Here is a 26,722-nt window from a genome sequence, read left to right as displayed (position 1 = left end):
CTGTCCCCGTGCGCAGGCTTCACCTGTAACCAACTGCATGCCCTTGATCAGTTCTGGCCTTTATAGTCTCGTCTGTTTCGCCAGGAAAGTGAGGGCTTTGGACTAAATGAGCTCAAAGCCTGTCCGGTGCCTGTCCTCAAGGACAAGCCCCCGCAGAAGAGTCAGGGCGGGGCCCCGTTTCGCCAGTGTTCCCTTAAACCAGGGTCTCCCGGGACCCGGGCGTCTGATGGAGTGCCCTTAAATCATGAAAACATGAAAGTGTTTAATAGCACTTTCCTGGAGCAGGGAGTCCGTGGCTTTTGTCTTATTTGAACAGAGGGGCTGGTTCTCAAATAAAGGGCAAGAATCACCTGCTGTTACCAAGCAAGCCCTTTCCAGAAAAGTCTGGTTAACTCCAGAGTCCAGAGTCAGTCACTGTTTTCCAGAAAGTGAGGACAAGGTGCACACATGGACTTAGAGCTTTCCGCTGGAGTAAGTGTCAGCAGGAGGGCAGGCGGGCAGGTGCCAAGTCCTGAGAAAGTTCAGCCCTCCTCTCCATCTGCCCCACCTCTGTGCCCAGCCCCTCCAGAAAGCTTGCAGCCAAAGCCACACCAACCAGGCCTCAGAGAGGAGTTTAAGCACAGCCTCTGTTTGAATTGCACAGTAACTGAGTCTCCCACCTGAACAATGCCAGCCGACCCGCCCTGAGCCCTGTAGTCCACCCCCACTGACACATGGGTCCCTCCCCGGGGGTTTCCCCTGACCTGCACCTCGTGATGCCTCGTCAGGCAGCCCACGCATGGCTCCCCGTTAGCTTCCTCCTGGTCGCACTTAAATGAGAATTGTCTAACCGGTTTTACAATGTCTCCTCCCCACTAGCACGCAAGATCCAGGAAGACAGGAGCCAATTCTGCTGTCTCCTTGAGGCACACGCTGAATCTCAGCTGAATGAGCCAAAGACTTAGACCACCGTAGTGGATGCTTTGGTCGGCCACCCGGATGTTTCTCGAACCAAAGCCGGCTCCACAAGGAGTATCATCCTTGTTGGCTTCTTGCTAAGTTCCTCTCTGGGGAGATGCAACCAAGGGGGCCTACATCACACCCTCCTCCCTAGGTCCACGGTCAAGGACAGGTCGAATTGGGGATATAAACCCACTTTCTCAGGGACCTCCACCTAACGTAATTGCTATCAAGAGTGGTCTGAGATTTTGAAGCTGAGTCACCCACAGCCCCCTGAACGGAAATCCCTCTGATTGGTGTCCAAGGGAGAACTGAGGGCCTGGTGCAGAAGTGATTAGTCCAACTGGGAAGACTTTCCCCAGTGGTGAAGAGGGGTGGGAGTCCAGCAGGGGGCACTATCTCCATCCAGCATTTGAAAGGTCTCCAGATGGAGACCACTTCCACCAGGGTGCACAGTAAAACTGTAAGTCATGCCTGTTACCAGTCACTTCGGGCTCTCTGTGCCAGAAGACCAGCAGGAAAGAAAAGGAGTGACCAGCAGGAGGTGGGTCCCGATGTGATGTCTAACCTCCCCAAGCAGAAACGATTGGGAACTTTTGGAAACATTATTGAATTTTTTTTAAATAAACTTTTTAAAAAAATCCTTTTTGTTTAATTTTTAAATTATGTTTCTGGGTTTTGGGGGTAGATAATTAGATTTATTCATTTATGTTTGTTTTTATCTAATGGAGATACTGGGGATTGAACCTAGGACCTTGTGCATGCTAAGCACACACTCTACCCCTGAGCTATATATACCCTTCCCCCTTAAATAACCTTTTAAACATGCTATAAATTGGGCTACATGAATTATGAAGTTCTAGCCACTGTTCTGCACAGTATATACAACAGTTTTTTCTTTTTTTGGATAAGGTGGAAAAAAAAAAAAGGATCCCAGGGTCACGTCCCCTGAGAGATCTCCAACATCCCCCTCAGCCGGCCCCCACAGCCCACCCACCCAGCCCCTTTCTCAGGCCACAAATTTTGATCTTCAGACCCCAGATGTGCCTTTGACCCTCTCCTACCACGTCCCCAAAGGCTGAACCCCTGGTCTGTACTGCCCCCTCTCCACCAACCCTCTCTTTTTCCTTTAGTTTGTCCATCGAGTTGGTCCCTCCAAACAAGCCTGTTTACCACCCTCTGAACAGGACTTGGTATTCCCTTCCCTCGGATGCATATGCCTTCAAATCAAATTAACACCATAAAAAAAAATAGCACAAGCCAGAGAAACAGGAAGATAACATTTATATCAATTCCACCAATGTTCCTTGTAAGGCAAACAAAAAACTGAGACAGAGGTCCAGGCAGGATGTGTTTCTCCAGACAGGCAATATTTGGCTAACAATGTAGACGTTAGTCTGGTCCATTCACTTTGTTCAATCCAAATAGATGAATGTTATATGTGCCCAACAACTGTTATAAATTTAGGGCGGGTAATTCCAGGCACAGTGCCGGCGTCTGGAAGAAAGCAGGGCTGCATCAACGAGTGGAGCCATTAAATGCGGCCAGGCTTACTCTTGAGATCGAGGTCCAGTGCACAAGGAGCATGGAATAGCCTGAGTTAAGGCAATTGTTTTTATTGTGCATGCAATGAAATTTTACAAACAAACGGAAAACAATTCTCCCTCCTGGGACTTAGTAGGCTCTAGGCAAGTGCTGAGTGCACCCAACTTGTCTTTCCTCGAAGCTCCCTGTCAATGCAGGGCCGGGCCGTGTGCAAGAACTGAGGCTGGTACCTGCATGGCGCCCGCCCCGGCCGGGAACGCGGGCTTTCACAGGCCTCAGCTCCCAGTAGCCGACAGGGGGTTGTGCTTTCAGGCTGTTTCCTTTGTCCACTGTTGACTTTATGTCTAAAGAGAGGTTCACATGATGCCTGAGGAAAAGGAAACCAGGAGTCTCGTAAATTTCCCAGAAAGAAAGGAGGAGAGATTTCACAGGAGAGCCGTGGCCGAGCTTCCTTCCCTCCTGCTAGGCCCTCACCACTTCTCTTAAACACAGCCCAGCCCAGCTGGAGACGCGTGTCAGGTCTCCCATACAAACCAAACAAAGGCTTCATCGATGGCAAGAAGGCAGTTACCGAAAATGGGTCAGTCTTTTGATGCTGGTGAAAGATGCTAGTCCCTGAAGGTAAGTGTATATGCAGGCGCATGTGCACGCGTGCGCACACACACACACACACACACACACAATCACAGTCACCCTGGGCCATGCAGCTGGGGCCCAGGGCCACCGAGGACAGACTTGGCTCTTGCAGGTGTCACACAGCCTCAGCCTGAGCACCCTCCAGACCTGGAGGGACAATCCTAGTAGCAGAAGCTCCACCTGCAAGCCTGCGGTGAGATCCTTTACTGGCCCGTGAAGGGTGTCTTCGAGGATGGGCATCTCTGGAGTTGTGCAGATGTGACCTGAAATCTTGGTGACCTGGACAGTGAGGGGGAGGGAGGAGGATATTGGGGGGGGGGGGGTAGGGGACAAAAGAGTAAAACAAAACCAAAGCAAAAACCCTTGGATGGGATGAGGTGAAGTTCATCCTTGGCAAAAAGGGGCATGAGTTCCAAGCAGATCTTGAGAGCACTCTTAAACCTAGAGCCCAAGGTAAGGAACAAGACTTTAGTCCTTCAGAGTAAAAAAAAATGCTTCCTTAATCCCAGGCAGGGACACCATCCAACGTTTCCCGGGAGGGGCAGTTGGACAGTGAGTTCTGAATTTCGAAGAACTCTGGAGTCCTGAGTGGTGAGTCTGGAGAGGAGCACCAGAGCGGGGACGTTGGGGACTGGAGCGGGAGGCTCGGGAACCCGCAGAAAGAGAGAGCTGGGGGCAGGTGGGGACTTTCTGCAGGAGGCGACCACAGATACTGTTCAGCCTGCGCCCCGCGCTGACTGACGTCATTGTTTTGGGGCCAATGTTCTCACCCAGATACACCGGGGCCATGCCTAGTCTTCACGGATGGACGAGCACGAGCAGGCAGCCCAGGTTCAAGGAGGAGGAAGGGGCTGCAAAGTGACCCAGAGGCATGCTGAAGCCTCGGGGGGGTCCAGCCATAAGCAGGCGGTTGGCAAGAGCAGGGGTGAGCCCCCACCCACCTTCCCACCCCGAGGGCTCCCCCACACTCCCTCACCCTGCTCCAGGAAGAGCCTCTCGCCAAATCTCTGACTTAGCTGTCCAAAATCCAGCTCATGAGAGGTGCATGGTCTTTTTTAACTGAAGTATAGTTGACTTACAATGTTGTGTTAGTTTCAGGTGTACAGAAAAGTGATGCAGTTATACATGTATATATGTTCTTATTCGGATTCTTTTTCATTCTACATTATTAGAAGATTTTGAATATAGCTTTACTATACAGTAGGTCCTTGTTGTTTATTTTATATATAGTAGCATGTATCTGTTAATCCCAAACTCCTAATTTATACCCCCCTTTCCCTTTGGTAACCATAAGTTTATTTTCTGTGTCTGTGAGTTTGTTTCTATTTTGTAAATAAGTTCATTTGTGTTATTTTTTAGATTCCATATATAAGCAATATCACATGATATTTGTCTTTCTCTGTCTGACTACACTTAGTATGATAATCTCCAGGTCCATCCATGTTGCAGCAAATTGCATTATTTCATTATTTTTTATGGCTGAGTAGTATTCCATTGTATGTATTTGCCACATCTTCTTTATCCAATCATTTGTCAATGGACACTTAGGTTGCTTCCTTGTCCTGGCTGTTGTAAACAGTGCTAGTCTTTAAATATGCTTACAAGTGGTTTTTTTTTTTTTATCTAGATGAGAAAGACAGCACAGGAGTCAGCACCCCATTTGTCTGTACATGCAAAACAGAACTTGGAAAACAAGAGAGGAAGCCACTTTCACTCTGCATATACAGAATTATATTCCTTGCACCCTTCCCCTCCCGCGCTCCCCACCAGCATGTGCGTTTTATACGGTTGTGCATATAAGACACCCCCCCAGCACCAACTCTGCACCAGCTTCCCGCGGTGCTGCCACATCAGCTTCCTGTGGGCTCACCGCTGTAGCCGTGCTCACCGTTCTATTTTCTTGACCTTTCTGTAGCCTGTGTGTCTCAGCCTGACTCTTAGAAGCGCCAACGTATGAGGTGTGTCCAGCCTCCCCCGAGAGCCCCCAGCTCCTTTCTCCGCTGTTTGTTTGCCGCACTGGAGCTGCACCTGCCCAGTGTCTGTTCGCCAGCCTCCCGTGTTTGTTTCTGTTTTGTCATCTGACTGTTGCTCTGTAGGCTCTTTCATTTGTTTATCATTTCTGAAAAGGTTTGGACGATACATAGAAGCTTGGTAAATCTCCAGCAGTGGTTGTTCAACACTGCGTGAAACGCCTATGGGTGTAATTATTGAAGACAAAAACTGGGAAATGAATAGAAGTCAGATTAAAAATAACTTCACAGTGTAAAGAATTCAGCGTCTCTGCTTTTTACTGCTCTGGTCCCAATTCTTCATCTCTGCTAGGGTTACAAAACAAGCCATTTTATTTAATTTATTTATTTTTTATTTTTTGATTGTTGATCCTCTGATTTAAGTGGTTCTTTACAATATTTTTAAATTAAAGTATAGTCAGTTATAATGTGTCAATTTCTGGGGCACAGCACAATGTCCCAGTCATGCATATACGTACGCATATTCGTTTTCATATTCCTTTTCATTAAAGGTTATTACACGATATTGAATATAGATCCCTGTGCTCTACAGAAGAAACTTGGGGGTTTTTAAATCTATTTTTAAGGCTAACATTAGCAAATCTCAAACTTCCAAATAAATAAGTCATTTTAAACTGACACTAAAAATCCTATTCAAAATTAATTTTTTATTTTTATTTAGTAGTTTATAACATTTAAAACTATATCTATTTTTCTAATTATAAAAATGTTTATTAGAATATATAAATGTAGGTTACATAGAATTTAGAATTTATGTATACATTTATATATAACATGTAATAAATAATTTTTTTAGAGTATATGAAGAACACTGAAAAATATGAGGGAAAAATTCCTCCATATTGCACAACCCAGAGAAAAATCACTGTGAAAGTTTTGATGTTCCTTTTGTTTTTCTTCTACATATGCATTCACAGAAATACACGTCCCTTAAGACGTAGGCTATTAACGTATGCACCTCATCTGTAATGTGAAACATTTTTTATCCCAATAGTTTGGAAGTCTACATCTCTCAGGCCAATACTCGACATCAAGCGTGGGGGGCTTGGGCACAGCTCATCCCCTGCCGGCCATGGCTACCCCCGCCACAGAGGAACGATCTGGCAGGGACACTGAGACTTTCGAGTGACCTCCTCTTGATCTTTGACCCTGAGGGCTGGAATAGATTTGAGGCTGGAACACCAAGGTCAGCCCAGACTTCTGGCTGTCCAGACTCAGATGTGAGAGGCGGGGGCAGGAGGAGGCGTCCCAGAGGACAGCGCTCACTCCCGGCGGTGAACACGGTACCCAGCAGCCAGCTCGCCTTCCCTGGAGCCCTGCTGACTGACGACAGTGCTTGGGCCCTCCCTCAGGGGACGGGAACGTTTGCAGCCTCCTTTCTGCTGACAGTGGGTTTTATGGCCATGAAGAGCAGGAGTGCCTGGCTGAGGACTGGCCTGTCCCTGCCGCCGACAGTGTCTGAAGAGGCACGGTTCAAGTCCAGCCGACCTCCAGCAGACTCCTCACAGGAAGCCAGAGGGTTTAACCACCTGAGAAATACCTTCACAGTGGACACTTTATTGAGATTATTCAGTAACCACTGTCTCTTTTTAACTCTTCTAAATGAAGAGCTCTGAAAAATAGTCTTTTGGGTGTTGAACTTCAGAAGGCCCACTTCTCGTAACTGAGCAAATCCGAACTCTTTTTTCTGAAGAAATGGCTATGTTGGCCCCTCAGCTGGACTGCGTCCGGGATGGGGGGGCGCTTTTCCCTCCCCGGCTCGGCCTTGGTAGGCATTGCCACTTTCACAAGAGAGTCACATTGCTAGCTTGAAACTGGCCGCAGTGGGGAGAGTCACGCCGCGACAGCGCCCCAGCCCCCGGAGAGCCGCCGTTAGACTTTGACTGGTACACCCCTGGACTCGTCCCAAGGAAGGCTTAGACCAGTTCCTGGTGTTCTTGCCAAAACAGTAAGCTCTAAATCACAGACGAGTGCCCCAGGCCAGTGAATTCTTCTCTAAACACCAATCTAGTCTTGTGGTCACCACCCCCTCCCCCTCCCCCAACACTCTGAAGACCCACTGCCACATGTGTCCCTTCTGGTCCCTCTGGCACGTGTCAGCCCAGCCTGCCACTCCTTCAGTGTCTGGGCTGGTTCTTCCCGGGGCGAGTTTGGCTTCCCTGCTCCAGCTCTGATAGCTGGTCCTCCTTGCAGACCTGGACTCAAAGAGGCGTGGGGAGAGCAGGACTGGAGGAGAACAGGCGTCACCTTGCAGGGCACCTGCTCCAGGGGAGGATCTGCTCTCTGGAAGGGGGAAGGGATGGCTTTTGCCAACTTGGAGACTCCTGGAAACTTGGCGCTTTGAAATTCTCAGCTCATCCACCCAGTTGCCTGCATCTGGGGCCCAGGACCACTCCCTTTCCCGGAACTCCTGACCTTGACATAGGGGACCTGTCAGGGCTGTGACTTTGGCCAACTTTGTAGCTCTGGGGACCTTATAGTCAGAGTTGAGGCCTGATTTCCACCAGTCTACCCAGTGGCTGTGGGAGTTGAATCTGCTGGGCTGCCAAGAGGCCCTCAGGCTCACAGAGATTGCCTTAATTTGACAGTGAACTGCCCTAAGCCTACATTTTGTTTTTCCAAGGTCTCCAGCATCACATCAGGAGCCACCCTTTCCCACAGTCGGTACCGTCACCGCTGTCCCCCACGTCTGCTCCATCTCCCACTGCCTTGCCCCCTGCCTGTGCCCCATGGTAACTGACCACAGGTAAAAGCCCACGCAGGTGCAATGTCGCTGCCTGTAGGTTGTTACCAGTGCTCAGCAAGCCTCTGTACAAGGCCAGATAACAAGGCATCTAAGCTCTGTGGGCCTCATGTGATCTCTGTAGCATATTCTTTGGCTTTTTTCCCCTCCTTTTTCCCTTTAAAAATATACACACCTTTTTTTCTTCCTTTTTCCCTTTGAAAAAACATAAAACCCAATCTTAGCTCAAGGGCCATACAAAACAGGTCATGGCTGGGCCCTGGTTGTTTCAATCCCACTTACCATCAGGAACGGGGTGTCTGTGTCTTTAAGATGGGCGGGCAGTTCCATCCCAGAATGAAACCCTGAGGGTCCGCTTTCTAGAACAATTTCAGTCTCCAGGGTCTTCCTTTAGGTTCCCCAGGAAACAGAGCCTGAGGAAAGGGCTTTAAGAACTAACACTTCATCAGGCGACACAATCCTGGAGCAGAGCAGAGCAGAGGGAGTGAAGAAAGGCCAGGGGGAAGAAAATGCAAGATGAGGCATTTCTATGGTGACCCCTGCTTCCCGATGAAGCTCGTGAGACACACAAGACGGTCAGCAGGCTCACGTGCTCGGCCTGTGGACTCCTCTGGCCTGGGATTTTTGACTCCCAGGGGGCAAAGGTGGGGAACTGATGAGCTGGCTCTTTCCTGCCTCCAGCCACCCACTGATGAGTGTAAGTTCTGCTCAGAGGTCCCACCGAGGGACATGGGAAGAACCTGGAAAGATGTTACCATGGCAACCTTTCCTGGGCACCACGTGGGCCCCCAGGCCTAGCATCCCTCCCCTTCCCGGCATCTATGACACACATATGACGTCAGAAGGGCTGCTGCCCACCCTGAGAGTAGTGAAGTCAAAGCCCTCTGTGCTTCCATACAGGTTTGGTCCAGGCACACGGGGCGGTTTTTCATGATGGGCACCAAGGAGAAGCCTCTGAGCAAGGACCAGCATGGCTGAAACACCTGCTGAAACATAAAACCCAGCTTCCAGGAGGGAAAACATACAGGCAGAGGCCCAGGGGATGCAGGGCCCTGCCACCACCCAGAAGAGGTGCCGCGGGGTCACAGCGGCGTGGACCAGTGGCGGGTGGTGTTCCGCGAGAGGGACCCACGCCCCAGCCATCCCTGCTCCCATGAGCCTCTATCTAGATATTTAGAGGGGGGTCAAGAGGGCGCAGGGAGTGCCTGGCCAGCCGCAGCACAGCGGGGGGTTGGGGTGGGGAGGATGCTCTGGGGACAAGAGGGACATTGGGGTTTGGACTCCGGTCGCCTCGTTCCCAGGCTCTGCAGGGATGGGGCACTAGGATCACTCTGCAGACAAGCTTGTCTGTCCTCGATGATGCCAGACACAGCCCTGCACAGCTCCTTAATGTGTCATGACGTCCAGGGTGCCTTTGGCAAAGGGCCCATAGGGCTCTGGATATGGGCCTCACAGAGTCATAAGGATTAAATAAGAGAAGGCCTGCAAAGGGCTGATGCCAACACAGTAAGAGCGTGTAAATTGTAGCTGGTCCACAGGGTGAGGGGCATCCTGAGGTCCAGGCCCATCCATGCTTGTGGAGCCCACCTCAGCCTCCTGAGGGATCACACACCCTGACAGGAAGGGGCCTTCTTGGCCAAAGCATGCAGGGCCCCCATTCCAGACACTGCCCCAGGATATCCATGTTTGGGGGGGTGTCAGCTGGGCTACCCCTGAGCACCAACCCCAGGGATGCTAGCAGAACCATGCTTGGATGACTGCCTGGGGGACACACACCAGGCAGGGGATGACAAGGGCATGGTCCAGGTCCACAGCCGTGAAGACCAGCTGGACAGCAGGCCAGCCAAGGAGGCAGCTCGGACATCAGGGTCACCTTGGACATGAGGGACCTTGCTGGCAAGCTGTCTTTCTTTGGGCCTCTCCAGGAGAGTGAGGGGAATTAGTGGCCCAGAAGCTCTAGAAGGGGGCTCCAGCTTCCAGAGACCAGAACATCTGACTCATAAATCAGCCCTCAAAGTCCCAAGGCAAAAATCTGATAGGGAAACTCAACCGACCCACTGGCACCTCCCTCTTCCTCGGCAACATACAGTTTTCGTCTCAGTTAATCCTTGGGTTACCTTCTAATGGCCTCGTGACCAGGAAGTCTGAGGTTCTAATCCTTTCTCAAGTGACACAACAGCAAACAGCTTTTTTGGCTTCACTTGAAACCATGCCTTTTATTTGCAAAACTGATAATAAGAGAATTCAGTTGGGTACGCATTTAACCATTGGATTCCTACAGCAACAAAGAGGACACTTATGACATAAAAAAGGCAGAGTCTTGGGCACTAATGTTTTTATTCATTTATATTTTTTGTTTTAAGATACAATAACACAGTGATCAAGTCTATACAGAGTATTTTATAATAGAGACAAGGTTATGGTGATTTAAATTATTTGCAGATCTGCAAAAATAGATTCAATTTATTTGGGAAGAGATTTATAAAATTTTTTTTAATTAAAGTTTAGTCAGTTTCCAATGCCGCATCCGTTTCTGTTGCACAGCATGTTTCAGTCATCCATATACATACACATGTTCCTTCTCATGTTCTTTTTTGAGAGGAGGTATTTTAAATAATAATTGCTATGATTAAAAATCATTGCACCTATGTATGATAAACTCTCAGCAAACTATAATAAATAATACTATTTATAGTAATAATACAATAGATAATAATAATGATATTAATAATAATATAATATGACACTTTCTATGACAAAGGACATCTATAAAAAACTAAATATTTAAGGCTTACATCATACTTCATGGTGAAATTTTGAGAGCACTTTCTCTCCAGTTGGGAACTGGGCAAAGATGTCCACTGTCACTTCTGTTTGACACTGTACTGGAGGTCCTCGCCGCCTGCGCCATCAGGACTGTGATGATGAGGATGTCTTTTGTGAAGGGGCAACGGAGATGCAGAGGCGAATGCTCCAGACCAAGCCGCACTGTGCAGATGCCCTCAGTTCCTTTCTGGGGTCTCTTCTCCAGGATGAGGTGAAAAAGATGGAGGCTGCGCTCCCCTCGTGTGTGGCTTATCTATGACTTCCTGGGGGCAGAGGTGTGAACCCAGCCATGCGCACACATGTGCGTGTACACACACAACCCAAACAGGTCTCCCCAAAGCAAAGGACAACCTTCCCTGGATCTATATTTAGTTTAAAAAACAACGCCCTCCCCACAAATCAATACTTCAATTTTAAAAATTTACCCCCCCCCCCAAAAAAAAACCCTCTCGGTAGGTGGCTAGCACAATAAAGATACCTACTGTACACTGGTCCCCAGACCATCTCACAGTCAGAGAAAAACACCAGCCCTCTTGGCACTGCCCAGTTCAGGGAACTTCCCAAGCATGAGGGGCAGGTGGGCCTTGCCTCACCCGTGTCTTCAGACCCTGGACAGCTGCCCAGGCCCTTGGGTCCACCTCTGGGAGCCGGCTGTCCCTGACAGGAGCTGCCTCCCTGCCCAGCGTCCGGCATAAGGGAGGCTGGAGAGGGAGGGTCAGGGTCAGAGTCAGGCGTCCGCAACCCCAGTGTACCTGGACCCAGGAAGGGGCTCTGCAGCCAGAAAGATTGACAGTGTCCCCACCATCTCCTTAGAGAGGACACGATGGCCCTCTCCCCATTTACAGACCTAAGTCTCCTCCTGGCCCCCTGCCCTTTGCCTTCCCAGCTGGTCCCAGCTTGCAGACTCACCAACCACGTGATCCATGAGGGGAGGACAACGCAGTGGCCAGCACGGTGCTGGCACATGATAGCTGCCCAGTAAACAGCTGGCTGACCAAGTGCAAGGGCGAACAAGAGAGCCAGAGGGTGTCCTGGCAAGGGCACGGCAGCCAAGGTGCAGAGGGGAACCCTGGGGCAGGGCCCAGACATGAGTGGGCAGGGCAAAGACATGAGTGGGCAGGGCCGACCTGGGTCAGGCCCATTGGAGGAAACAGGCTGGGGGCTGAGGCAGAGCAGCCTTGGCTGGGAGGCGGGGTGAAGGCTGAGACCAGAGACCAGCTCCTTCCACAGACAGCCTTCCCCAGGCAGCTGGGGGCCCTGCCTGGCTTACCATCCCCACAACTGCCTTCCCCAGTGCCAAGAGTTCTGTGCCAGAGGTGACAGCTAATCCCAACACATTTCCAGGTCAGTGTAGACTGACCAGGAAAGGATTCGTTCCTCTCCTTCCAACCTGAAGGCACTAATGCACACACGTGCTCACCCACCACCTTGGCTCAGTGAGGATGTCATCACGGGCTTGGCCTGGTTCTAGGGGTTTGCTCCTGCTGGAGCTGGGGTGGAGGCTTCTGCCCAAGTCTGTCCTGCTGTCCTGGGACTTACAACCCATCTTAGATGAAATGGTCTCCAGACCTGCCTCATCACCCTCTTCTGCACTGCAAACTCCTTACAAGAGCAGGATCCAACGAGATGCATTTTTGCACCCTCCCCTCCAACACTCGGGTCAACAAATGTTTGCGGACTGAGTGAAAGTTTCCAACAACAAGAATGAAGAAACCAGCCGTGGGACCCTGAAAATAGATTTGATTCCGGAGAGTTCTAGTGGTCCACAGTATTTGATAATTTCTAAAATAATGGATTTCACTATTTTTTTTTAACCAGATTCATGGGTGGAAATAGAAAGGCTAAATTTAGGGAGGAAATGTGATATATGGTTGAAGGCTGAATATGGAGCCAGACCAAAGAAAAGTTGAGCAGGAGGAGAACCTCTTAGTGGTGTGAATGAACTGTCTGATTTCTCTCATTTCCAGAACAATGGAGTTCACCATTGACGTCAATGTATGTGAAGAAACAAAGGCCTTTGGGTGTGTGCAGGGTGCAGCTGGGCCTGGATTTGCTTGGCATTTGTATATGTGTGTATTAGGGAGTGGGGCGGGGAGTGTCAATGTCAGAGAAACAGGGGGAGGGGCCCCTCTCACCCAGAAGTGTGAGCCCAGAAGCAGGCCTGCCAGGACCAACGTGGTGAGGACTGTCCTGATGAACATGGCATTGCCTCGCTTTGCACCTGTGTCTCACGATGTTGCACACACCTTGCCAAGGAGAGGGAAAGAAGTGTCTTGCACAGAGGAATTCCTGAATGTGGGTTTGGCTTTGGAAACTAGCAGCTTAGTTTGCTGCAGGCCACCAGATCGGAAGTCTTCCTTCCCTCCCATCCTCAGCCCCCAGGACAGCCCAGGGAGAATGGACAAGTGGAGGGAGATGCTACAGACCCCTTCAGCCCTTCAGAGCCCTACCAGTCTCACCTCCCCTGTCGGACCCGCAGTCTCAGCCCGCTGCAGCTGAGCTGCCTCGGAGCCTGCCGGCTGTTCTGTGGCCCACAGGAAAGTCTTGGCCCTCTACCTGGTCTGAGAGGAAGTTCTACTCTTTCCTGACACTTGAGACAGAAGGCAGGGGCTTCACATGCCCCAGTCAATGCTTACTGAAAGAACATTTGGCCACAGCCAAGGTGCTCAGAGAACAACACTCTCCCAGAACCCCCACATCTGGCTCATGTGTCTCTGTGGCTCCTCTTTTTCCAAACCCTCCTTTTCCAAACGCCTTTCCCACCCTTCACGTTCTGCCTCCTCCATGGAGCATCTGGGCATAACTCTAGCCCTGGTTAATTTATGATCCACACCGCCCAATTTAGTACTTGACTAAGTTCTCTTTTCATGAGACGGTTCTTTCTGCCTAATGATGTGGTTGGGGGAGGGGACAACATCATTTATTTCTTTTGTACATCCTCATAGTAACAAGGACTCTATTTGCTGAACCAACACTTTCAGACATAAGGTCTGAAAAATAAGAAAGGCCACTTGGAAGCTAACTGTCCCGGCAGATCTGGGTCAAGTGTCCATCTCGGTGGTCTGCGTGGGCGTGCACCAGGAGCTCCTAAAGAGCCTCCTGGTCTAGTTGCCCTGAGCAGCTTCAGCGCCTAGGGATGAATGAATGAGAATGAGTAAATGAATGAGTGTGAACGAGTGAATGAATGAAAGATGTCTGCAGGGAGTTCCCCGCGGCCTTGGCCGTAGGGGGCCCGCCTCTGGCGGGTTGCTCAAGTGGCAGCCTCTCGGGGCCGCGGCTTCAGCGGGGGTTCGGCTTCCCGGCGGCCGGCCGGCCGAGGTGCACTACCCGTCCCGCGCTCAGCTCCCCCGCCCCGCGGTGGTACGCGCCACTCCGCGCTCCCTGAACCGGCAGACGGGCGCTGTCTTGAATGGAAGGCGCCGAGGCCGGAAGTGGAAGGGACCACTCGGGGGGACAAGGAGGGGGGGGGGTGACCGCGCCGCTTCTTCATTGAAAAACCAACGCAGTGAACATGGAGTTCCATGTGCGTCTTATGTAAAGAGAGCGATGGGCGCCGCAGCCAATGGACGCGCGGCGCTTGCAGGCCCGGCCCCCTTGGTATGCAGATGAGGCAGCACCACGGCCAATAGCGGGCGCTGGGGGCGGGCGCGGCGAGCGGTCACGTTTTCCACTATGTGACAGCGGCGAGTCCGCGGCGGCGGCGGAGGTGGGCGGCCCAGCCGGCTACGCGCTGCTTTTGGCGGCCGAAGCGGCGGGCGTGGGGTCAGCGGGCTACACGCGGATGGTCGGGCGGACCGGCGAGGACGCAGCTCCGGTGAGTGCGCGGCGCTGCGCGGCGGGCAGGGCGGGCCGGCCTGGGCGCGGACCCGCGTCCGGCCGCCGGCTGGCTGGTTACGTAACTGCCGCCCACCGGCCCGGTCCTCGGGTGGGCAGTCTGGAGTCTCGGCGGACGGGCTCCAGACAGCGACGGTGGATCCTCTAGCCCTCGAAGGCGCTCTCCGAGAGCTTCCTGGACCATTTGACTTCTAGTCTTGACACCGGCCTGGGGCTGGGGCGGGGGCGAGGTGGGGGGTACTGTTACTCCCATTTTGCAGACTAAGAAACTGAGGTCCAGAGAGATTAGGCCACATGTCTAAAATCACAGAGCTATTAAGTGACCACCACACTGGACTGTCCTTTAGATAATTTTCTTTTATGAACCCTTCCTCTTCTCCCTCCTTTTCCCCCACCCCCACGGGGGAAGGCTGGAAAGGCCAAGGCAACCGAGGGTCAGTGCCACAGTCCCTGAGAACATGGAGGGCCCCTTGGGGGCTGGCGTCCTGCTCTGAGTCCAGAGAGCCAAGTCTCCGGCCGTGGAAGGGCTGCTGCTGGGCTCTGGTCTAGGAGCCCTACCTGGACAGCCCTTGGGTCCACCAGAGTGGGTGAGCAGAGAGACAAGACAGCTGCAGGGCCAAGCCAGGCCTGAGAACGTGATGTCCATTTGCCCACCCTGGACCCTGGACCTCTCTGTGTTTATTCTCTCTCCCCAGGTTGGGTGGAAGTAGTTGTGGGGTAAGGGGTCCAACTTTGTGATACAGCAATCAGATTATCCTTCTGGGGTGTACTTTGGCTGCCAGTCCTGGACAGAACCAGGAGGTGGGTGGTGGCCAAGTAACCCCTCCAGGAAGGCCAGAGTAAGGGATGACAACTCAATTGCTAGGGTTTCTGGAACCTGCACAAAAGAGACCAGTTTGGAAAGCTGATTCATACTCACAGGAAAATAGGGAGCCAGAAGGTATCCTGGAAATCATCCAGGGTAACCGCTTAGCTTGACAGATGAGGAAACTGAGGCCCAGACACCTGCTGGGCACACCCCATGGCAGGGCCAGGCCCAGGCTCAGGGTACCTCAGGGTCTTTCTATCATCCTGAAGGTCTTGATCTGGGTCTGGATGGGCTTCAGAGGTTCTATTAAGGTCTGAAATGGGATGCTGCTGAATCTTGAGCGGGCTGGAATTTGAGGGGAGGGTCCTCAGGTCCCCCAAACGTTAAGAGCACCAGCACCATGGCAGAAGCCGCTCCATGAATACCTCTCGCCTCCCGCTTTTAATGCAGCAGGGCCACTGGCCTTCTCTCTGGCTGCCAGGGGGAGATACCCATCCCTTATCCGGAGTTTCCGGCCCGGGGCTGCTTTGGCTGGGAAGGGAACAGGACTCCAGCTGAAGGCTTTAACTGGAAACTGAGTTTTTAAATCCAAGGCTAGTCACTTTCTATAAGGCGTCTGAGTAAAATGAGGAAAGGGACTTTTTTTTTTTTTTTTTAAAGGAAACTACGTGTTATGCCAACAGGGGTGGTACCGTAGGTGTTCGCAGTTATCTGTCACTGTCATCTTGGTGTGATTCACTGGTGCAGAGCTAACGCAGCCCTGGCTTTCTGTGGGGGCTGGGGTGCTGGTGAGGAGGGGGAAGCCTGTCACCAGCCAGCAGGCTGCTGCTGGGTGACTCAGCTCCCACCCTGGGCTTGTCTGTACAGGGGGCTCGGGTTAGGCGCTCTGTGAGGTCTCTTTCAGTCCGTATCTTTTTGGATTCCTGTTACTCTACAGATCAGGCCCCTTCGCAGGAGACAGAAGTTTCCGAGTTGCCTCTGGATCACACAGCGTCACCCTGTGAGGCATGTCTGCCACACTTAGAAGGAAACAGGAAAAGTTTCTCTCATTTGTACTATTTCTCATGCACGCTTAACTCTCAGAAAAATGCTGGTGGGCACGCCTGTTTTTAAATGATGATGTAACCTCCCCAGACCTCAGCAAATCAGAGGCTCTGGCAGGTCACTGAGTGGCTGGCGGGACTGCTCAGCATTTAGTCAGAAGAAAGAGTGACGCTGAAAACTACCGTATTCGGCAAAGCTAACTTCAAACACACAACCTGGCAGCTCTGCTGAGGCTCTGTGCCCCTGCTCTGTGGAAAGCTGGCCCCCCTGCCAACCCACAGAACCAGGAAGTCTGGACAGGGGCCCCTAATGGGTGGCCCCCTGAGCTTTTCCCTTAAACCCTCATTTCAACTCTGTGCTCTTTGTAGGCACATCTGTAACACGTTTGTTACTGTATTTCTAAGTCTAGACAAGCCAGAAGCAGTAAGTGAGCAGGTGAGCAGGGACGGGTCACGGGGATGGGTCATGGCCAGGGGCAAGGCCGCTGTGTTATCAGAGGTGGGCAGCTCTGAAGGTGGAGCAGACTCCAGGCCAAGGGCTGGACCCCTGCCAGCCCCTGGAGGCCTTGAGAGCCCCCATGCTCTTCCCAGGATGACAAAAGAATGACAGCTGGGCTCCTCCCAGGCACCCAGATGCTGAAGCCAGAAAGCTGACGTTTTCACATTGTCGTTGTTTTAAATCTTGTGCTTTTCCAGAGTCGAGGTTTTTAAAGGCAGAGTTGCGGGTGCTTGAACGGGCCTTGGTGAGGCGGAGACGCGCCCTCCCCAGCCACCTTCCCTTCCATATTTGGACGGCTGCAGTCACATTTTCCTCGGTTACCCAACCGTTTCCATGGAGAGTGCCAGTGTTTATTTAGCAGGACAAACATTTTCTCCAGATTACAGCAGGCTGGCCTCAGGGGATTGGCTCCTACCAGGAACTAGCAACCCTGTTATAATATTTGGGATAAGATACCCAGGGCTTGCAGAAACAAAGTACACGCTGTGAGATCCTGTTACATAAAGTTTGGAAACAGGCAGAACTAACTAGACTGTGAGAAGCCAGGCTGACGGTGCCCAGGGGGTGGCGAGGTGCCAGGGAAGACCACCAGGGTCCTGGGGGCTGGCAGTGTTCTGCCTCCCAAGCTGGGTGCTGAGTACCTGGGTGTGTTCAGTCTGCGGATGTACATTAAGACTTTACCATTTGGGACTTTTGCAAGTATCTTATCTTCTGTTTCCAAAAATTGATTGCGTAAGTAATTGAACCATACACTGATTACTGTTTTCCACAGAGAAATGTACATCCATCTTGGACTCAGGGGCACTGAGTGCGGGAAGTCTTTACCAGTCCTGGCTGTGGCTGTGTTTTTGTTCTGAATTTTTTTTAACCATTTATTATAAAAACCATGAATATATGTGAAAGTAGAGAGGACAACGTCACAAACCCATCAGCCAGCTTCAAATGGTTTTTGCTCTTGGTCCCTCTCCTTCCGCATCCCCACTCACTTCCTCCCCCTCCCAAAGTGTTGAGAAGCCACCCCAGACGCTGAGCTCATCCAGGACCGCGCTTTCCAAGTGTTCCTCTGTCCAGCCGGGGCAACCCTCGCTACCGAGGGTGTGGTCAGGGGCCCGGAGTCAAGAGTCTGAGCTCAGCTCCCTTCCTGACCATTTTCCGGGGGCAGGGCCAGTGTGTGGACGTCTTAGACGTGGCTGAGATGGGGCCTCCGGCAGCAGGCACACAAGCTCACACCCAGAGCCCCCCCCCCCCCCCCCGCCGCCGGCTTCCCCGGCAGCCCCTTTGCAGTAGGGCTGACCTTTCCCTCCAGGGGCCCCAGACCTCGGGCTCACAGGGACCTCCACCCCCTGGGTGGAAACCCAGGTTCCCCAGGCTTCCGCAGGACCCTGGCAGTGCTGGCATGAGTGGGCACTCAGTGAACATTTCTGGAAGGCAGGAGTCAAAGTCTGCTTTGACAGGCACGTTGATTTTGCCAACTTGGCGAAATGAGGTCGGTCAATTAGAGCTGTCGGCGCAGTCTCTGGAATAATGAAGTTCAGATGGTTTTTCTGTTTCTGCCATGATTGCTTTACTCTCTTAGCAAAAAGAATTGCCTTCCACCTAAGGTATCTTGTGACCCCAGCTCGGTGACTCCTACTCAGGCTCCCAGGGGCCAGGACAGGTAGAAACCAGGAGCTCCTGCGGGGAGCTGAGCCCAAGCCCCAGGCGTGCGTGGAAGCAAAGTGTGATGCCTCCTTCCACAGGATGTCTTTATTGCCTGGGGCCGCCAGGGACAGCTCTCATGACAATGAAATATCTCCTTTTTGAAAATAAATAAAATTGCCTTTTGTCACCCTGTCTGTTTACCTCTAGTGATTGGCAGTGATGGTAAAAGCTAGCCTTTGCTGGATGCTTGCTGCATTCCAGACACTTAACCCTCCTAGCAACGAGGAGGAGGCGAGTACTGCTCTAGCCCCATCTTACAGATGAGGAAACAAGGCACCAGGAAGTGCAGGAACTCGCCCAAGATCACCCGGTCAGGAAGTGGTAGAACCTGCCAAAGCCCCCGCCGTCCAGGGTCTGAGCAGACCTCTGGCCACTGCCGCTGCCCTGTCACCTTCATAATTTACTCAGCAGAAAGGACCAGCCCGGCTGCTGGTCTGGGGAGGACTGTGGGATGAGACGGGTGGTGTCCAGGGAGCTGGGGGACAGGAGTGAGGGTGTGTCCCCAGCACCCTGGGCAGCCCCCTTGGCAGCTCTAGCAAACCATAGAGGAGCCCCTGAGAGGCCTCCTAGTCTCCACCTTGCCTGGACCCTGTCACCCCGCTAAAGTGTAAGTCAAGTCTTGCTGCAGGGAACTCTGCAGCCTTCCCATCCCACTCAGAAAAAAGCCCAAGTCCTGGCTCTTCCCTGCGACATGCCACATGGCCTGGCTCTGCCCTCATATCACCCTCCTGCCTCTGGCTCGCCCTCTCTGCTCCAGACTTGTCCATTTTCCTCAAACCTGCCTGCCTCTGGACCTTTGCACTTGCTGTCCTCCTGCCTGGAATATTCCTCCGGCATCCTCCTGGCCTGTTCTCTCACTCTCTTCATCTATCTTGGTTTGGGTTCTCTTAAAAGCAGAGTGTGGACCAAGGCTTAAATGCTAGTGCTTTACTGGGAGGTGTGCTCCCAGGGCAGCTGGAGTGAAGGACAGGAAGGTGTGGAAGAGAAGGCTGGGACCCACGCGATGACGCTCTGCTTCACAGACACCCAGGCCCTTGGGACCTCATCAAAAAAAACCATACAGAAAAAGGAAGGAAGGACAAAAAAAAAAAAAAACAAAACTCCAGAACAGTCCCTTCCAGGGAGGGGTGGAGAGGGGCCTGCCCTCCTTCCAGGTGCCATGATCAAAGCTCACCAGCTCATGGGGTACACTGGGACCCCTGCCTCCCCAGGCCCTTTACAGCGGCTGGGGAAGCCAGGACCCACCCTGTGATGTGGTACTTCATCCAGGGTCACATGTGGCGGGCAGAGCCAGCAACTCCAGACAGCCTCAGGTGTTAGCCAGGAGGACCACATGGGCATGCGCCCGGTGGCGGCTGTGGAGGGTCAGGGGGCTGCCAGCCTGGGGGAGAGTGAGGGCAAGGGGCTCTGAGTCAGCACCCCTTATGGGCTCAGGTACAAGGTCAAGAGTCATCTGCACAGCGGCCACCCTTCCCGAAAGGTCACGCCCAGCCACTCTCACACCTCTGAGACTGTGTTCTGCCTTCTTCTCATAGCATTCACTGTTAGCCTGCTACACGTGCCACCACCTTCTTGCAACTTAGTTTTTTAGTGGGGAGACTGGGGCTTGAACCCAGAACCCCGTGCACGCTAAGGACGTGTTCTCCTACTGAGCTAGACGCTACTCCAATGCCACTCCCTTGTCGATAGTCTGTTTTCCCCTCTCCAATGAAGACAGGAACAATGTCCGTCCTGTCCTTGGCCACAGCACCAGCCCCCAGTGCTGTGCACAGTGAGAGCAAGCAAATCCACAGAAACAGGCCTGGGGCCATGCCGGCGCGTGCTGAGCGCCGCACTCGCACTGCCTGGCATTTTTATTGTTACTTGCTGTTCTGTGATTTGTCCATTTATGCCCTGGAGTCTTCCCACATCAGTGTCTCTGATGCCTTTCTATTTAATGGGGTACATAGTATTCCACAGTGCAGATGTCCCCGGTTTTATGCCTCCACAGCCTGCTCCAGGCCCTGGGGTACAGCGGGAGCAGCTCAGAGCTTCGGCGCGTCAGTGTGCAGCGTCAGTGCCTTGGGCGTCAGTGCCTTGGGACGGAAAGCCAAGCAGGGGACGCAGAGCTGCCAGGGGGAGGGGGAGGGGAGAAGGCTGTGCTGTTTGTGCAGGATGGTCAGGCTCTCTGCCCAACGAGTGCTGGGGACACCAGGGAGCAGCAAGTGCGAGGGCCTGAGGTCTGAGCACAGCGGCCGGGCCACGGGGGTGGCCGCACAGGAGTTCCCGGGAGGCTGCGTGGGGCACGACCCCAATGCAGGGCAGGACTGTGCTCCGAGCCCCGGGGAGAGAGGATCTCACTTGCCCCATGTGGACCCCAGTGGGGCCAGATGAGGCACGGGGCCCGGTTTGTGTGTTGAGGCTGGCGCCTGGCCGGGGTGGCTGTGGTGGGCAGGATGCCTGGGACAGGACGCTGATAGCCTCCTTGCCGGTGGCTCTTTCCTGGTTTTTAATTCCCCCACACCATGCTCGTGCCTCTTCGTCCGAGCACGAGCCTTCCCAGGGAGCAGCTTCCGAGGGGTGGGAAGGGGCCGGGCCTGAGCGCTGCCGCACACGCCCAGAGCCCCCCAGAGAGCCTCTGTAGGCCTCCACCCGGCCAGCCCAGGATGCGGTTGGTCCTGTTGACCTTTGGAAACCTCATCCTTTGCACTTCCCTCCTGTCTTACGAGGTCGCGCATCTTCCCAGGTGTGTAGATCTCACCTGGTGTTTCTCTTTGTGGGGACAGCCTGTGCTTGGTCTTCGGGCTCTCTCTTTGCAAGTGTTTGCACCTTTCATTCTTTCGTCAGATTAGCTAGGACGTCCCTGACGTGTCGAAGACTTGCCTGTTTTATTCCTGACTTTCCCTGGAAGGCACTGGAGTTTTGGGTCCTCTGTGATTCGGGGCGGACTGATGGCAGCTGTCCAGGCTCACAGTAAGATCCTCTAACTGAGACTTCCTCCCCGAGACAATGAGCTTTTCGGCCCAGAGCTGTGTGCAGACTTCATCTTCTGAAAGTATAATATTACAGCGGAGACATGAAGAGTAGCCCGACCTAACGCCCTTTGCAGGGAAGCTGTTTGTTGTCCTGTTTGGATGCAGGTAGAATTTTCTCTTTTCCTGAAAACATCATTTTCATCAGGACGTAGCTCACAAACCTCTGCCTCGTGCACAGGTGGCCAGGCAGAGGCAAATCTGTCTTCAGGACGGTTTCCTTCGTGTATCCCTTTCCGTGCAGTTTGTTCCATGGTTGCGGTGTCTTTTTCTGACAGAGCTGTCGTCGGCAGGTAAAGGTGCAGCGCAGCGTCAGCCCTTCCCCTCGGCTTGTTTAGAAAGTTTCTCGTGCTCCTCCTCCTCCTCACTGATCTTTCTGATCCTCTGTTCTTTTTTTAAATTACTTTTTAATATTTTATTTATTTTTTAATTTTTTAGGAGCGAGGTAATTAGGTTTGTTTATTTACTTATTTATTTTAATGGAGCTACCGGGGACTGAACCCAGGACCTCGTGTATGCTAAGCACGTGCTCTACCACTGAGCTGCACCCTCCGCGCTCTGAGTCTCTGTTCTGATGTGACATTTTCCTCTCAGTCTGCAGCTTGAGCGCATCCTTCATTGTGTTTCCCGGAACCCATCATTTCTGGATTTTTACTTACGATATGGAGTAGGTGTGGGTTTCCTCACGCCATGGAGGCTGTGTTCACCTTGTCTGAGTTGCACTCCTTTTCCAAAGCTGCACTTTGGTGCTGTTTAGTTTAGTGGTTCATGAACAAGACAAGATGTGATCAGACCTGCTGTCTTCTGGAGAGTAACATGGTTGTATTCTCCACGGGTCCCGTCTTCAGGGGCAGGTGGGCCTGCTGTGGCCTTGGGCAAGTCACCAGCCTGTTTTCCCGTCCCTGAAGTGGGATCCTACATGCACCACGGACGGTGAACGTGACATGAGGCAGTGCGGTCACGTCTTCAGCAGTGTCCGCAGTCACCACCATCCACCAGAGCCTCCTCCTGGCGGCTGGTCCAGGTTCCTGAGCTCAGGAACGCTGTGGGGGCACTTCTGGGGGTCCTTTGGGTGAAGGCACCACTACTTGGGCCCTCCAGAACTCCCCCACGGCTTAGTGTCCAAGGGTGGCGTTTTGGGACTGTGTCAGTGGGTCCTCTTGCCTTCTGGCTTCCTGACCTCCAAGGTCAGGAGGAGAGAGAAGCCAGGGTTTATGTCCCAGTGCTGTCCCCCAGGCCGCAGGTCATCGGGGGTCCCCCAGTTTCAGTAGGCATCCGCTTCCTGTCCCCCCAGGCCCGGGGGGTGATAGCAGCTCCCTCCGCCTCCCTGGTGGCCCCCAGGACTGCACATCTTTTGTAGTTTCCTTAGCCCTGACTGCACCCTTCCGCGCAGCGCCTTCGCTGATAGCTCCCCGGGTCTGAGTGGGCGCCCACCTCCTGCCAGGACTTCCAGGGAAGCAGCGTCCTCGGTGCTGCCTTCACCCTGCGACCTGAGGCTCCCCGTCCTTAGGCTTCTGGTCAACCCCTCCTGCCCCGGGCACTCGCTGTCCCAGCCTGTGCCTGGTCAGGATTTCAGCTCCCCTCCACCCACCTACCCTCAAAGCACCAAAGTTAAAGTTCTCGTCCAAACACAAACCAAGTCACGTGAGTCTGCTATTTACAGTGCTTCACCAGCCTCTCATAGATCCGGATAAAGTGTAAACTCCACACTGGCCTCGTACTGGTCCCTCCCCTCCACACCCCACTCACACGTGCCTCAGCCACCGAGCACTGGGAATGCCTGGACCTGGAGCCCCTGTGCTGCTGGGAGGGCCCCCCACCTGCTCCCCAGAGCACCATCCTGAAGTCTCCCTCACCTGCAGCCTGGTTTTGGAGTCTCCTGTAACTTGTGATGGCCAAGCTTTCTGAACCCCGCTGTTCCCCCACACCACCTGGGGAGATCTGTAAGATGTGGGTTCCTAGGCCCTGCCAGCTATTCAGTGGAAATCTGTGTTTCCCCCAAAGCTCCCCGCGCGCTGGGTGGTGACGACCGACACTGAACACCTTCTGACTAAGCCATCAGCACGTTGTTGTCTGGGGCTGGGGCTGGGGCTGCCTCACCCCTCCGCCTTCATAGTTCACGGCAGGTAGGAGCCCAGTGAATACGAGCAAAGGAGACCCACGACTGACCCTGCCTCCTGCCGGCTCTTTCGGCGAAACGTGGGGAAAGATTTGGATGGGGCGCCCCACCTGAGGGCTGCAGGGCACCTGCTCCCCTACTGCCTGACAACACTCTCTCCTTTGCCAGCTTTGTTCGGGAGCCAGCATGAACGGCTATGCGGGCTACCCACCCAGCCCTGGGAACCCCTCCAAGGAGCCCCCGGAGCCCAGGCCCAGCCCAGCCCCGCTTCAGGAGGACGTGGACATGAGCGGCAATGAGACCCAGGAGAACTGCTCGACGGGGCGGGACTCACAGGGCAGCGACTGTGACGACAGCAGCAAGGAGCTGGGGATGCTGGTGGAGCCGCCCGCCACTGGCCAGGGGTGGGTGCAGCCTGGGCCCCACCAGGTGGGCCGGGCACTCTCTTACTCAGTCTCAGTCCGTAGTAATTTGGTTGCTTTTGTGGTCTTTAAATCATGATTACCAAGGTTTTCAAGATTTTTGAAAATCTTATTAACTCAGAATAACTAAAATTTGCAAGGGTCTGTCCTTCCTTGTAAGAGTGATTGTGGATGTCAGATTGCCCGTAGATACTTAGGGAGAATCACGAGATGTTGGGGGACAGGAGAGCCGGGTAACCCAGCCCGCCGCTGCTGACACGGATGCTGAGTGATTTATATAGAAAGCAAGCTGGCCAGGGGAGGGGTAGCTCACTGGTAGAGTGCGTGCCTAACACTGGGTTCAATCCCCAGTACCTTCCTCAGAGAGAAGTGGAAACCTAGCTACTCCCCCCACCCCCCACGAGAAAACGAACTCGCCCCGGCCTTGGGTTTGCGTGCCCCAGCGCTTAGCTTCTCCTGGTATCCAAAGGTTTTTATGCCTGATTCTCTTAGCTTGGATTTTTCCTTAATTGACTTACTCTGGTGTAATCCAGCCTGTCACCACTGGTTGGATGGAGTGGGGAGAAGTGGATGGAATGAACACTCTTCTGAGTTTTGCCTGTACTTTTTGTCCTTTTAGTCCGGATGCCTTCAGCCTGATGACGGCAAAGTCTGACCACAACGCGTCCACGAGCGGCTGCAGGTGAGGCCACCAGAGCGCCCTTGATCTAGAGCGTTTAGAGAGATGGAAAGAGTTGGAGTCGTGGAGATAAGTTTTGGGGGACCATGTGCCTTTTTTTCAATCTCCTGCTGGAACCCGTTAGTCCGCGCAGCTGTCCCCCTCGTGGACCCGGCCGCACCCTTTCAGATGACAGTCCCGGCAGGCTGCTCAGCGCCCCTGATGCGGCCCTGGGCCGGCAGCGCCCCCGGCCTCCCCGAGCAGGCCTTGCACAGGCTCTTATTCCAAAGGTCTTATCAGGGAAGCCGCGTCCGCGCCGTATACCAGCAGCGGAGCCCGACTCCCTGCCTCCCTCAGCTGTCGTGCTGCTTGCATTATGCTCCCTGCACTCCCGGGACCAGCTCGCTTTCCACGCTAATCCTCATCAATGAGAGCAGCCCAGTCCTAACTGGCTCCATCAAACACCTGTTAGCAGGAGGTGTTTTTGCGGGGTTTCTCGTCTCCAGCAGCATTCCCCCAGCAAGAGTCCCACTAGTAACTGCCCGTTATTTGAAACTAACAGCTCTCGCCGTGACCATTTCAGGCTTCCTTCTGGCCCTGGAAATCCACCTTACCACACAGAACCTAAAACTCAGTTACCCTTCAAACCTCTCCTGATTCTCTCACTTCCTAGGATGACTTCCCCCCATCATACGCCGTCTCTCCCCAGGTTTAAACTCACCAGCAGCCTGAAATCAGCAGCATTATTACCAGACACAACTCGACTAGAAAATGTCTTACCAAAGTCTACTGCCCAGATTCAAGTAACATTCTCTACACTAGCCTCAGACCAGAAAGGCCTGATCAGATTGCTTCCTCTCGTTCCGCATCACCTTTGCCCCAGGCACAACTGCTTAGTTACCACAGTAACCTCCGCAATGCAATAACCGCTGCAGCGGCCAGCAGGGCCAGCCGGCAGCAGGCACCAGCCAGGTGCCTTCGCAGTGCTCCCGTGGCTCCCCACCGAAAAGCCAGCGTCCCCAGTGTCATAAACTACCCAGCCCCCTGCTCCACTGAACAGTCTCCACCTCGTCATCCTTCAGAGCATAAAACACGACTCAGACCTCGCCATTAGCCCTGAAAAAATGTGCGCATAACGCAGTCCTAGCAGAAACCCAAACCTCATGATGCTGCCCAGCGGCCACAGCTGCTGTGGAACCAAGCCCTACCGATGCCCCCAAATAAATGAAAGTGCTGTTGCCCCCCAAGTGAGCCACCAAAACCCATCACAGGTCCACAGCCAGCGCCACCGCTTACAGCCAGCCCAGGCACACCGTAAACAGGCGGAGGTTTTGAAGAGAAATCTATGAAACAAATTACAAAAATAATACAATACATGCCATGCATGTCATCATTCTTCTCACGTGGAAGCTAACCACGGCCAGCGACATGAAAAATCATCATTGTATTTCAACTGTAAGAACACTAATAACCAACATCCGGAAACCACACCAGTTGATTAAATTTATTGACAGTGCCCTCATCAGTCTCCCAGCCCATCAAACATCTCATCCTGGTGACATCCCGGCTCCTCGTTGGGCATTTGTTTAGTTCTACAAAGCTTGGCAGGATTATTCCTAGCGAAACATAGTGCATCAGATGCCGTAACTGCCTTCTCACCTGTAACGTGTATTTGCCGAGGTGTAAGTTACGGGTGAATCATTCAACAGCTACACGCAGACAGAGCTTCCGTGTTCTCTATCTGCCTGTTCGCCCCCATAGGACGAGGCTCCCATTACAGGTCCTGTGTGTTTCTAGAGACACGGAACATCGGAATCAGCTGTCATCTACAGTGATAGCTCCCTCACTCATAGGTTGTGTGTTACCCGGAGGACAGATGTCCCTCGTGTCGGGGGAGCGACAGCCATC

General features: G+C 53.0%; 1 protein-coding gene across 2 annotated transcripts in view; it reads left to right on the top strand.

Moving 5' to 3' along the window:
- Nucleotides 1-14,378: 14,378 nt before the first annotated feature.
- PER2 (period circadian regulator 2) overlaps nucleotides 14,379-26,722 on the top strand; it is a 40,745-nt gene continuing 28,401 nt past the window's right edge. For both annotated transcript variants that reach the window (XM_032480662.1, XM_032480660.1), the window contains exons 1-3: nucleotides 14,379-14,533; nucleotides 23,903-24,138; nucleotides 24,776-24,838. In XM_032480662.1, coding sequence (XP_032336553.1) covers nucleotides 14,501-14,533; nucleotides 23,903-24,138; nucleotides 24,776-24,838 — 332 coding nt within the window. In that variant the 5' untranslated portion in view covers nucleotides 14,379-14,500. The remainder of the gene's footprint in view (nucleotides 14,534-23,902; nucleotides 24,139-24,775; nucleotides 24,839-26,722) is intronic.

Source organism: Camelus ferus, chromosome 5 (genome assembly GCF_009834535.1).
Source record: "Camelus ferus isolate YT-003-E chromosome 5, BCGSAC_Cfer_1.0, whole genome shotgun sequence".
Taxonomy (NCBI): Eukaryota; Metazoa; Chordata; class Mammalia; order Artiodactyla; family Camelidae; genus Camelus; species Camelus ferus.
The sequence above is the reverse complement of the archived record's forward strand: the minus strand, read 5'-3'. Positions and strand labels throughout refer to the sequence as shown.